Source organism: Callorhinus ursinus, unplaced genomic scaffold, assembly GCF_003265705.2.
Source record: "Callorhinus ursinus isolate GAN/ISIS: 27379988/994484 unplaced genomic scaffold, GSC_fseal_2.0 scaffold77, whole genome shotgun sequence".
Lineage (NCBI taxonomy): Eukaryota > Metazoa > Chordata > Mammalia > Carnivora > Otariidae > Callorhinus > Callorhinus ursinus.
In genome coordinates this window covers 4,112,264-4,125,996 of record NW_027397139.1, presented here as the reverse complement: position 1 = coordinate 4,125,996, position 13,733 = coordinate 4,112,264, and the positions used below count along the sequence as shown (strand labels likewise).

At 60.2% G+C, this 13,733-nt stretch overlaps 1 protein-coding gene across 1 annotated transcript; it reads right to left on the bottom strand.

Annotated features, from left to right (window-relative positions):
• Positions 1–6,018: 6,018 nt before the first annotated feature.
• MEX3D (mex-3 RNA binding family member D) lies at positions 6,019–13,733 on the bottom strand (the record flags this gene model as incomplete). The annotated part of the gene is made up of 2 exons (XM_073887227.1): positions 6,019–7,593; positions 13,394–13,733. Coding segments are annotated over 2 exons (1,725 nt in total), but the record flags the coding sequence as incomplete, so codon positions are not given.

Genomic DNA, 13,733 nt, shown 5'->3' with positions numbered 1-13,733 from the left:
GGCCCCCTGTGTCCTTCACCATGGGACCTCGTTCTGCCTCCTCACCTGATCGCCTGCCTCCCTCAATCCACCCTCCAAGATACTGGATTGGATGATAAGGATGCCCACCACCACCGGGCAGAAAAATTCTATTTAACTGAAAACAACAACAACAAGCCAATGAACTGGAGTGTTTTCTGCTACTGGGGGCGGTGACAAAATTCTCACGGACAGGGGGTGTTCAGGTTGCCCCGTGTCTCCCCTCCAGCACTGGACTAGGCCAGATCTGGTGTGAGTAAAGGGAAAACTCGGTGCTTTGCGGCGCCCTGTCATTTACTCAATCAACAAATATTTTGGGAGCGCCTTCTGTGTGCCGGCGCTGAGCCGCTGGGCCGGGGCCGGTCAGTGGAGAAAGGTGAGAAAGGGAGGCCTGTTTGTGCCCTGCGGGAGACCACAGCCCCGGGGTGAAGGACAATGGTGTCCACTTAACGCAGACGGTGCGGAGCGCCGGGCTCCACGCCGCTGAGGGCAGGGCGTCATGTGCAGTCTCGGCCGCGCGGTGGCGACAGAGGACCGGCTGCTCCCCTCCCACCTGGTCGTGGGCGGGGCCTGCATTGGGGCTGGTGCAGGGGGTGCCCCGGGGCAAGTGCGCTGGGGAGCTTTCAGCTTCGTGCCCACCCACTCCTGGTTATGGTAAGAAACAGGCCTCAGTGTGTATCAATAAATTGTGCACTTAATTCTGGTTCATGTTCCCCAACCCATGACCCATTAGCTTGGCCTCACCTTTACCTGCCAGGCAGAATTTCAGAGCCAGGGGTTGGAGCTCGCAGGTACACGCGTCTCCCTGTGAATCAATGGATTGCTCTCTCTTCCCGCTCCACTTCTTACCAAATTCAACAAATAAAAATACGTCCGGTTAAATCTGAATTTCAGGTAAGTAACCAATCGTTGTTAGGTAGAAGGAGGTCCCATGCAAAATCTGGGAGATATTAAACAAGATTCGTTGTTTACCTGAGGCTCAAATTCACTGGGTGTCCTGTATTTTCAGGGGTGACATGCTTCAGCTCCAGCCACTGGGAGCTCTTTCAGATGGCAGCTCCTGTGTCCCTTGGACTCACCCTATCCTTGTGGACTTCTTGAACATGTACTTACTTCCTGACACCACAAGATGTCTTAGCCCATTTTTTCCCCCTATGCAGGCCATAGGGTCAGCTGTATCTGCAAGGGTTTGGGGTAACTCTACCCCAGCCGTGCGAGTCTCCCGGGAGTACTGCACAACTCATCATAAACTTGGCTGCTTAAACCACTCACACTGACTCTCTGACAATCGGGTTTCAGAAGTACTAAAACCCCAGCGTGGGCAGGGCTTGTCACCTCCCCAGGGCCCCAGGGAGACCCGGCTCCTGCCTTTTCCTGGCCCGCGGCCCCCCCTCCATCCTCACCGCCAGCAGCGTGGGGTCTGCCCATCTCTGGGACTCCCACCCTCTGCCTCCCCCTCGTGAGGGCCTCGTGAGGATGCCGGGCCCCCCGGGAACCCAGGGTCACCCCCTCCTCCGTGGCCTTGGTTGTTTTAGGGACACTCTGATCAGAACGTCTGCACACACACAGTTACCACAATTTCTAGGCACTCTGGCCTTCCTGCTTCCCTGGATTAAAAGTATTTCAAAGTTTGCATAGCAAAGTACTTTGCCTAGATGCTTTCCCTTTTTTTGTTTGTGGCTATTTAAATTTAATTAAAACAAAATTAAAAGTTCGGTTTCTGAAATGCACAAGCCATATTTCAGATGTTCAATCACTTGGTGTGGCCGGCATCTCTTGTAAAGGAGAGCGCAGATCTAGAACATTCCCATCATGGTCCCATTATTGGACAATGCTGGACTGGAACATTCTAGAGTGATGCTGTTCAATGTAGGAGCCATCAGCCATATGTGGCTGTTCACATTTACATTTAAATTCTGTTGGCCACTGAAGGCCAGCAGGGGCTGGTGTGGCTTTCTCCTTGTAAAGGGGAGGCTCCAGGGACCAGGCAGGCTGTAGCAAAAATGGGGCCTGCCCTGAAAGACCTGACTGGGCTGGATGAGACAGAAGGAGTCCCAAGGCCATGTTCCAAGGCATTTCAACCTTGTGTCCCATTAGTTTAACCTGTCCCTCTGACTACTCTTTGTTCCCTGAATGTGACCAGTGATACCATATCACTTCCAAGCCTTTGCCACACTGTCCCCCAAGACCAGTCAACCCCTCTCTCTAGCCTTCCCCTGAATTTCCAAGCAGAATTCATCTCTCCTCCTCTGAAGTTCTGACTTATCCACGCATCATCAATCCATCATCAACCCATCATCCATCCATCTGTCCATCCATCATCCATTACCATCCATCCATCATCCATCCATCCATCATCCACCCATCATCCATCCATCCATCCATCCAGCATCCATCCATCCATTATCCACTCATTATCCATCATCCATCCATCCAACCATCTGTCCGTCCATTGTCCATCCATCATCCACCCATTACCCATCTATCCATCATCCATCCATCATCCACCCATTATCCATCTATCATCCATCCATCCATCTGTCCATCCATCATCCTTCCATCCATCTGTCCATCCATCATCCACCCATTATCCATCTATCATCCATCCATCCATCCATCTATCCATCCATTCACTATTCACTCACAATCTACCTATTCATCCATCCACCCAACAAATACTGAGCACCTTCCAGTTTCCAGGCACTGTTTGTTCTTCTCCTGTTCGGTTTGTTGTTTTTTTTCTGGCCTCAAAGGTTTATATCTGAATTGATCCCCTCCAGAGTGTATTCAGCTGAGGGCAGAGATGGAGGGTGGGGACTACTACAGACCAGCATTTAACATCTGCCAGGCTTCGTACTCAGCTGCAGATGATTAAGATAAGAAAACTGAGGCCCGGGAGATAACATGCCCAGGGGCATGAAGCAGGAAAGTGGTCAGCCAGGGTGCGACTCCAATGTCTGTCTCTAGAGCTCCTGATTTTCCCTACACATGGTGGGCATGAGGTGACTTACCATTCCCGTCCCAGGGACTTGCCAGGGACACACATGGTCATGCAGGTGACATAGCATTCCCACACTGAGCCCACTTTGTGGGTGGCTCAATCTCACAGATGGGAGAACTACGGGCTTATCCTTCATCATCTCCCGAAATCTGATGAGGCCCAGAATAAAGGCTTTCTCAGAAGACACTGGACAAGGGTCACCTCGATGTGCTGAGCCCATGAACCAAGAAAGACGAGTGACAAGGGCAATGGAAGCTTGCCTCAGACTTTGGCTTCCCTGAGTGTGTCTAGTTGTGAAGAAGCTAAATGCACGGGGTATTTGCTTTGCTTTTGCTCACCCCAGGAAATGCTCCCCAGCTCTCTGGCCAGGAATACGGTCCCTGTAGGTGGTTATGAGTTTGAGTTACTCCAGCTTACACTGGCTTAAGCAAAGCAGGAGAGTTTACTGGCACTCAGAGCTGAGAGGTTGGGATGGTCTGCCTTCAGGCACAGCTGGATCCAGGGCCTCAAATGGCAAGCTCGGGAGTCCACCTCTGGCCATCTCTCAGCTTTCCCCAAGGGCACCAGCAACTCTGGCCTCCCAATGATCGGCTTCACAACCCCTCAGTAGGGAGCGAGCACATCCCTCAGACATTTCTGGACAGTTCTAAGATAGAATGTCCTCAGATCAGGCCCTCCCCCATTGCATCTTTCAGAAACCCCTTGCTTGGGCTCCAGCCCCCATCTCCTTCCCAAGGACTTTCAACCCCCTTGATGTCCTGTCTTTCCCTCGACCCCTCAGCCCCTCAAGGGACTGCTTTCTCTTTCTCTTTGTGTCCAAAATGTCAGGAGGATGGTCTCCACACTCACCTCCCACTGCCTCCATAACCTCCTGCAGGGCGAGGGCTATGGTCTAACTTCACCCCAGCTCACCAGGTGCCACGGCAGCCATGTCCACCCCCCCCCCACTGAACTGTGGGCCAGACCCCAGGTTCCATGTTGCCCACCAACCCGCACTGGTTCCTGTGGCCTGCTGTAACAAATTGCCACAAAGACAGTGGCTTAAAACAACAGGCATCTGTTCCCCCACTGTTGGCTTCCTCTGGAGGCTCCAGGAGAAGGTCCTCCCTGCCTCTTCCAGCTTCTGGGGGCTCCAGGCGCTGCTGGGCTCCCCTCCATTTTCACATGGCTTCTCTCTCTGTGTCTGAGTCTTGAATCCCCCTCTGTAGGTCTTTTATAAGGACACTTGTCATTAGACTTAGGGCTTATCTCAAGATCCTTAATTATATCTGCAAAGACCATTTTTCCGAATAAGGTCCATTCACAGGTTCCGGGGCCATGATTCAACTGCTTCCACCCACGATCCTCACCAGAGCTGGAAGTGTGGAGTATCCCCATTTCACAGATGGGGAAACTCCAGCCAGAGTGGGCTGGAACCCCAGGTATGTGTGGCTCTTTAAGACTCACCCCAGGGCTGCCACTCAGCTGGAGAGGCTGACGTGGTCACCACTCACTGGAGACAAGGCCCATGGCGTGCCCCATCCATCTGCCCCCTCCCGTTGCCCCACCTGACCTGTCTTCCCGACCCCCGTGCCTCCTCTTGGAGGCCCTCCGGGCTGCTCCACCATGCCTTCCTAGTTTTCCTAGCAGGCTCTGTTCTGCAGACCCCTCCTCAGTGCCCACTCAAGCCAGCAGCCTATGGGCCCTTGGCTCCCCAGCTTGTCTCTGGAGCAGTCCCATGCCTCCACTCACTCCAGAGCTTTCTTCCCCTCCTTGGGAACTTTGGTGGCACCTGCTGACTGCAGGTGGTTCAACCCATAATCCCACAGACCTGACTCCAGGGCCAACCCGGCCCTGAATTGTCTAGTGGCCCCATGGGCATGGTCCTCTGCTCCCAACTAGACCTGGTGAGGGAGGGATGGCATGTGTGGTCATCACTCACATGTCCTTCGGAGACTGGGAGGTGTTAGAACCCATCTGGGAGTGGGATTTCCAGACCTCAGTTTCCCCTCTGCACAACGGGACTAGGAGTCCCCCCCCACACACATCACAGAGCCTGGCACTCCTCCCTCCACAGTGGCCACAGCCGGCCCCATGGTTGTCTGGCCCCTGGAATGTAGGGGACCTGAGCCTCAAAAGGGCGGGTCTGGCTGCACCACCTTCCCTTCCAGACCCAACGCCCTCATCTGAAACTAGGCACAGTGCCAGGCTTTTAGAAGAGCCTGGGCTTGGGCATGGGGTATCCTGAGTCCAAATTCCTTTATCTGGAAGATTAGGGTGTGAGGGGGCTGGCTCTGAGCACCCCTCCCCCTCCCTCTCCCAGGCCCACCCGCCCCACACCACGCCAAGGGCTCACATGTAGTAAAAAGACTTTATTAAGAAGGCTTTGAAGTCAAAAAATAAAACTCTTGATACAATTTTCTGAACCCTTAAGTCAGCTCAGCAAATATATAATCAGTAATTTAGCTGTGTAAGATTAAAGGTCCATTATTTTATTTAAAATAAAATATATTTTAGTTCTTAAAATTTATTCCATAAAGTACATATTTCCCTATAAATTCCCTACATATACACAAGAGGTAAAAAGTAAAAGTTTAAAAAAAACACAATTTAAAAAAATTTAAAAACTGACAAAAGAAACCACAGCAGAAGGGGATTAATAATTAAAAACAAAAAGTTAGAAATTTCTGGTTGGATCCTCCCCTGCCCCCCACCCCGCCCCCTCCAGCCTGTCCCGCCCCCCACCGACATACAAAAGGGTAACAGGTTAGCCCCCCCCCCCCGCCCCCCCCCAGATGGAGTAAAAATGTCGCCATTCTCCTGGAGGGGATTCACAGAGGCTGCGGCCGCCTCCGAAGCCAGGGCTGTCAAGTCAGAAATCCAAGTCCCAAAGAACAATGGGGAGTTGTAAAAATCGTGTGTGTGTATATATATATATATATATATATATTTTTTTTTTTTTTCTCCTTAAAAAGATCACCCTGGGGGGCGGGGGGTCTTAAATAAAAAGTGCAAGCAGACCTTTTCTCTCTGTTTTATTTTAACCTGTCGACTCAATACTGTTTATTTGTTAAGAACTGAGATGCCGTCGGGCAGCCGTCTCCACGCCTGGGACCGAGTTAAAGCTCGTCTGTGAAGGCTGGCCCCGCCGCCCCCGCCGCGCCGCCCCCTCCGCGCCGCCCCCCGGGCCTGCGGCGGCCAGCCAAGCCGCTAGGAAAAGATATGAATGGCCTGGGTGGCAGGCGTGCGGCAGGCCGGGCACTCGGGCTCGCTCTTGCCGCAGATGCGGACGGCGCAGTCCATGCAGAAGAGGTTGTGGCCGCAGGGCACGAGCGCGGCCATCACCTCGCCCTCCGCGCACACCACGCACTCCCGCGCCAGAGCCGGGGCGGGGGCAGCGGGGGTCGGGGCGGCCGGAGACGCGGCCGCTGGGGGTTTGCGGCCGCCCTCGGAGGCACTGGAGTCCAGCGGGGGACACGCAGAGGCCGAGGAACCGCTGGGCAGCGAGGTGGCCGCGGAGAAGCCGGCGCCGCTGGAGAAGGACGACAGGGCGCCCTGCGCCGGCCGCCAGGCCAGGGCGCCCACCGGGTCCGGGGCGCCGCGGCGAGCCAGCGGGAGCTCCAGGGCCAGGCCCCCGGGCTCGGGCAGCGTGGGCGAGTGGCGCGGCGTGCCGGCCCCGCTGCTGCGCCGGGCGCCGGGGGCGGGGGGCGCGGGGGCCCCGTTGACGGCCGAGCAGCTGCTAAAGGCCGGCAGCGGCGCGGCCCGTTCAAAGGGGGCCCAGATGGTGGCCGCGGCGGGCACGGTCAGGTCCAGCGCCAGGAAGTCGAAGCCGAAGTCACAGTCCTCGGGGGCGGGCGGCCCCGATGGGGCCCCCGCACCATCCCCGCCGAAGGTGAAGCCCCCGTTGCCCGAGCCCCCGTAGGGGCTGGCAGGGCCCGCATCGGGCACCGGCGGCCCCCCGCGGCCCCCCGCGTAGAAGGCCTCGGGCCCCCCGGGGCCCCCCAGGGTCCCATCCCCGCGGAGGCCTGCTGTGGGCGCGGGGGGCCGCCGCCCAGGGTTGGGGGCCTTGGCCCAGAGGCCGGCGGCCGTTCCGAGCAGGTCCAGACAGACGTCAGTGCCGTTGGCATGGAAGTCACTGTCGGGGCCCGAGTCGGTGAAGGAGCCCGTGCGCAGCGTGATGTGCGCCTCGATCTCCTCGCGCGCCCGGTCCACATTCTCGGGCATGCCCGTCACGGCGAACACGGGCTCCTTGTCGCGCCCGGGCGTCACGATGTACGTGTGCGTCCGCTGCTGGATGCGCTTGATGGTGGCGCCCTTGGGCCCCACCACCAGCCCCACCACGCGGTAGGGCACGCGCACCTGGATGGTGGTCTGTCCCGGCAGGTTGGGCGGACCCTGCGCGGCGCCGGGCAGCCCGCCGGCCTTGCTGCGCGTAGCGCGGATCACGGAGAAGTGCTCGGCGGCGGACAGGATCTCACGCTTGGCCATCTCCACGTCCTCCTTGCGGCCAGTCACGATAAACACCGGCTCCTCCCCGCGCACCGGCGTCTTGATGTACGTATTTGTCTTAGCACGCAGAGCCTTGATCTTGCACCCTGGGGTGGTGAGGGGGCGGGGGGGGGACACAATGAGGACGCGGGCCCCCACTTCACTGCCCTACCCACCCTGGGCTTTATCCTCAAACACATAGCTCTCGGTTTCCCCTCCGCTCCCAGACTTGGAGGTGGTGGTGGGTTTGGCAAGAAGGCAAGGAGGACCCGTTGTGGACTGAAGAGTGAAATTCACGGCCACCTGGTACTTGTGAACAGGACCACATTTGGAAAATGTCTTATAGGTGTAATTAGTTAACACGAGGCTGTACTGGAGTGGCCCTGAATCCAGTGACAGGTGTCCTTCTAAGAGGAGGGACACAAAGAGAAGACAAAACCCTGTGAAAACGGAGCCACAGATGGGGATGGGATGAGGCAGCCACAGCTTAGGGACATCAGGTCTGCCCGGCTGCCAGAAGCCGGGAAAGCTAGAATGGTACAGGTGGTCTCCAGAGCCTCTGGAGGGAGCATGGCCCTGCCAACACCCTGATTTTGTACTCCCGCCCTTGGATCTGGGGGAGCACTCGTTTCTATGGTTTCCAGCCGTCCAGTGTGGTAGGTCAGTTCTAGGACACGAATGCACGCCCCTCACACCAACTCCCCAGCCGATGGGCAGGACAGCCCCGGGTCAGACTGTGGAAATGACCTAGGATTTTCTCCTGACCAACTGACCCTCCCCAGCCCAAGGGGAGCCCAGGTCTCCTGCACCCTAATTCAGGTGACCTCCAGAGACCCTGGTGGTCCCAGATTCTGAGGGGACGCTCATGGACACAGCTCTGTGGTTTGTCACTGGCTGGGCTGGGGTCTGACCTGGTGGAAGGGGTACAGGGGATCCACGTGTGGGGTGGGGTTAGACGCAGGGGCTTCGATGGGGGTGCCGGCCTGGGGGTCTGATACCCCCACCCCCATCCCCAGGGCCTTCTGAGACAACTTGAGTCCAGCCCACGAGTCTGAAAGACCACCCCCCTCCCGACTCTGGGGCGCCTGGAGCGACACAGGGACATTGTTTCAATACAGTGGCCCGCACAGAGAGAACAGTGTTGCTAACTTCTCCCGGAGCAGAAGATACAAAGTTAGCTGGACTAGCGGGACCAGCTTGGCTGCTAGGCAGGAGGGAGCACTGGGAGACGGGAGGGGGTGTCTGGGGGTGGCAGCCTCACCCTGACCCCAAGGACAGCAGCCCCATCCAGGGCTTTGAGCAAAAGCAGAGCCGAGCAGGCGAACTGGGGTCAGAAACCCCCAGGGGGGGGTGGAACGTGGGGCACGGCGGCTTCCATTGCATCTCCTGGGCCCTGAGCCGCTGCCCCCGCCCCCGCCCCCGCCGTCCCCCCTCTGGGCAGCAGCGTTGTCTCACTGGGCAGCCCCCCCCAACCCCACCCTGACCTGGAGCTGCCTCCCCTTCTGCCCGGATGGCTCCCTCCCCACTTGGCAGCTGGTGGGAAAGCTTTCAAGTCGCACGTCAGTCCTTCCCTCTCCTGCAGCCCCCCGGCCCTGACCTCACTGCCCCCGACCTTTCCCATCTGCAACTGTGCCTGCACCCCTTCTCTGCATCAAGTCACAGCCCAGCACCCCTTCCTCCAGGAAGCCCATGCGGACTAGCCCGGGGCCCCAGCGCACACTTCTCAGTTCCTCCTGCATGACTGCCCCAACTCCCCGAGGCTGGAGGGCTATGAGGCAGGGCCAGTGTGCTGGGATGACCTGGCCACTTGAAGCCCCGTCCTGCACCTCCGTTTCCTTCCCAGGAAGAGAAGGGCCCAGACCCGGCACCCCAGGCCGCTGTGCTGCCGTCATGACCCTCCAAGGCTGTTGGCGGGGGACCCTCGCCTCACCTGAAGTGTTCGCTCCCCACAGGCCCGTGTGGGGGACCGGGAGGCAAGGCCAGGAGAAAGGGCGGGGGATGAAACCCAGGGGTGCACCCTTGTTCCCGTCACACGGAACTGGCCCCTGTCCTGCCCCCTCCTGCAGGGTGGCCCTGGGTGGAGCCTTCTAGGGCCCAGAGGAGACTAATTCACTGACCGCATTTTGGCTGTGATGCCCATCGACCCAGGCCCCACCCACACCCGGACCCTAGGAAGTAGCAGAGTTTGAGAGGGGGTGGGACTGCAGGTCCGGGAAGTTGGGGCAGTGAGAGTGAACCGGGCCACACACCTGCCCTGGTGGGGATGAGCCAGAGACGCCACAGTGGGTGAGGTCAGGGCTCAAGCCCCACGCTCGCAGGGAACCCTGGGGTTACCACTTATCACTGGCGACAGGCTGAAAGGCAGATCTCTGGGCCTGGCCACCAGGACTCCAACTCAAGCAGGTGTGCCTGGGAATGGTGCTGACTACCCCCCATTTGGTCAACTCCCTCCTCACTGCAGCTGGACCCTCCCCTTAAATGGGGGAGCCTTGGGTCCCCCTGTGGAGCCTGGTCCCATCACTCCTATGACTTCATTCTGGGGTCCTGACCCCCGCACGCTGGGCACTCAGGAACTCGGGCGCTCCAGGCACTACTCCCAGGAGCCCCACACAGGAACCACGGGCTACATTTATCAACAAAACCTCAAAGCCACGAGGGGGAGAAGGGCTCACCCTTGGAAGGATGAGTGCCAGGGGAGGGCTCTTAGCTGAGGGCACAGAGATCTGGAAGCAGGACAGGGCTGGGGGACAAATCCTCACAATGACCACTGCCCCAAACCCAGTGGGGTGCTGTCCCCAAAGCAGGGCCACACTGGGCTGCAGTCCTGGCCAGCCAGGACATCACAGCAGGGCGGGCCCGTGGGCACAGAGACGCCCCCCCCCCAGACACAGGAAGGTCTATGCTTGCCAACATAAGGGACCCCCAACCCAGACTCACAGGGGATAAACAGGAACACCAGGGCCCGGACCCTGCTGGTGGCCCTGTGGCCTTCCCCAGCTGCCAGAAAGAGCATCCAAGGCCTGCAGGAGGGGGGCCAGGCACAGGGGGTCAGCGAGGGAGAGCTGTGAGCACAGCAGGCTTCCGCCAGCAGAGGGGGGCCAGTCTGAGTGCACCGGCCCTCGCCCGAGAGCAGCAGAGACAGAGGGACCCCGGGTGCCTGCCGGCACAGGCCCGTCACGGCCACCCTTCACTCACTCCTGACCCAGACCTCCGGGCAGCAGACAGGTGCGCACACCCCAGCCCAGCCCCACACGGACACCCCCAGCAAGGGTGCACGCTAACGGGAGACTCCGAAGGACTAGGCCCAAGGTCAAACCCAGGACAAGTGGGCACCAGCCTCCCAGGTGACCTTGGCGGACGCTTTTCGGAGTCTCCACTTTTCCTGGGGCCTCTGTAAAGTGGGGCCGACTCCCCCAATCCTGGAGCTTTGGAAGGTAGGAAGTCCTCTCCCGAGCCACCTCCGTTCCCTGCAGCGCACCCAGAGCTAGAGGGACTGAGGTTCAAATCCCAGCCCTGCCGACCCAGCTTTGGCCGTGTCCCTGCCTCCTGTGACCAGAAGCTACAGATGACCTTCCCCGAGGGATCTCTCGAGGCTCCCATGCAGGGCACCTTCTGTGCCACTCAGCCTCAGGGAGAAGAGAGAACTCTCAGGGCTTGTAATCACCTATCCTGTGCCCAGGGGGTGCAGGGACCCATTCGAGGACGGAAAAACCAACTCAGAGAACAGTGAGCGAGCATCAGGGGAAGGACAGACCCCAGGTCTGGGGGACTCTGGCCTGCCCTCTAGGGGATGGAGTGGCCCTGGACCTAGGATTTGACAGAGGAGTTCACAAGCTGTACCTTCTGCCCTGGTGAGAGCCAGGACGGTTAGAAGGGACAGGCTTCGTGTCCAGGAACCCCCAAGGTGGGAGACTGGACGAGCGACCAGAGGAAGGGAGGGGTCAGGATGGGGCACAAACAGTTGTCCAGGCTGAGCTTAACACCGGGAGGGAAAAGACGAGCGCCACAGATGGCCCTAGAGCTGGGAGAGTCAAGGGCTGCCAAAAGGGCCAACCTGTCCTGGCGTTCATGCTTCCCTCCCCAGGACCCTGCACCCACTTACAGGGTGCCACTGCGTACCAGCCCGGGGCTGGGATTAGAACCCTCTTGGTGGAGAATCCTCACAAAAGCGCCCAAGGGAGGTGCTGTAATAAATGGGTGCCAAAAAGCACACCCAGGAGGTCGGAGTGGGGGCTGACCCCCCAAACCTGCTCCTCCACAACCAAAGGCACAGGTTCGGATGCCCTCTGCTTGGCTCCTGCCACCACTGGGGTGGACTCAGCCTCTCTGAAGGACCCGCAGCTGCCAGAACACGCACACGCACAGCGAACACGCCCTCCCGCTCCGCGCTCTGTCAGCCGGCAGATCAGCCTAGTGCCTCCGGACAACAGCCCCCAGGCTGCGCTTCCACGGCCGTCCCCCTGCCCTCGGCGGGCGTCTGGACGCTCCGCACGCAGCAGCAGTCCTGTTATACATCCCAAAGCAGGTGCGGGTGACTGGGGCAGGGAAGGGGCCGTGGCAGGCGGAGGAGAACGGTCAGGCCTGGAGTCCTGCTGTGCCTGCTTGTGGGAGGCAGCCGACGGGGCTCAAAGGACCACCTTGTCCCCTCTCCCCTGGTCTCAACTCCTGGGCCCTCAGCCCAGCACTACACCTGGCCCTCCTGGTGTCCAGATGGGGGGAGGACACGTGATCGGCTGCACCTGCACCCAAAGCCAGAGGACTCACTGGGCAAACCACCCTTCCCACCCAGAACTCTGAGGAAGCAGTGTCCAGAGCATCCCTGTGGTCCTCTGCACAACCCTCCCCCCAGGTGGCAAGGGTGACAAGTCACCTTGCAATTCAAGCCCCCCCCCATCTCTGGCTCCTGTTACTGAGCCCCCCAAAGGCCAGCCTGAGTGTCCTGCAGCTCCACCTCAAGCCCCGCCCAGACCCCACCCCAAGTTCTAGAACCTGGCCTCAAGCAGGGAGTGGAGAACAGGGAGGGGCAGGCAGAAGGCAGGGGAAAGTTGGGGCTGGGGGCAGCTGGCTAAAAGGATAGGTGGGCGTGTGTCCGGAGGAGCACTGCCCACCACCCTCCTGCCTGCCCGCCCCGCAGCTCCAGCTCCAGGGCCAATGAGCTGCGGCCGGCCTGATGTCACCCTGCAAATCTCAGACTGGCTCTCTAACAAAGAGAACAATGGGGCGGCCACAGGGACTCTGACAAAGCTGCTGCGGGACCCCCCACACCCCGGGCCTGCTGCCCTGGGCCTGCCCTGGGGAGGCTAGGAGCTTGGACCTCAGGAATCTTTTTACAGCTGGTCCTTAAGCATGTCCCCAAATCCCCGACTCGGGGCTGAGAGCGGGGTGGGGATCCTCTCTCATCCTGTGCTCCCCCCACCCCCAGCAGGGCCCCCAGGCTGACAAATGGAGATATGCACCCTCTTTGTACGCCAAACTTCTCTCTTGACCCTGCCTGAGGCCCCCTGCCCCGCCCCCGAGCCACCCCCAAGCCCCAGCGAGCCCCGCCCCGAGCCTGCTTTGGGTGTCGATCGCCCACCGCCCAGCCCTGCCCCCTGGTTCTCGGGGTGCCACAGCAGGTGGCCCAGGGCCTGGGCAGTGGCGCCGCACAGAGGGGCTCGACCCGGCTGGAGGCGCCCAGACAAAGGCAGCGGCGGGCCTGAGCGTGGAGGGGAGGAGCGCGGGCTGCGCCCAACTTTCTCGCGCGGCCCGCGGCAGGACAAAGGCGCAAAGGCGGCCCCCGAGGCCGGGGCCCACGCGGGGCGTGGCCAGGGTCTGGCGTCCGGCCGCGAGCAGGGCTGGAGCGGCCCCCTCCCCAGGGCGCGCGACGCGGGGACCCCGGGTCTAGCGCCCCAGACGGCGGCCACTCACCCTGGCGACCCACGATCTCGGCGACGTGCTCGGAGCTGGGCACGGGCACGCACTCGGTCATGTTCACACTCTTCTTGCGGCTGCCGATCACGCTCATCTGCTCGGCCAGCAGCGTCGGGGGGCCCAGGGCCGCGGGGTGGGGCGCGAAGCCGGCGAACACGTCGGGCGGCGACTGCCGGGGAGGCGGTGGCGGCGGCGGCGGCGGCGGGCTCACGTCGGGCTCCAGCAGCGCCAGCGAGGCCGGCGCTACGGCCTCGGCCACCGCGGGCGCGCCCGCCTCCGGCCCGTCGGGGGGCGCGGGCTCCGCCGCCGCCCCGCCGTCCGCTCCGCCCGCCGCCAC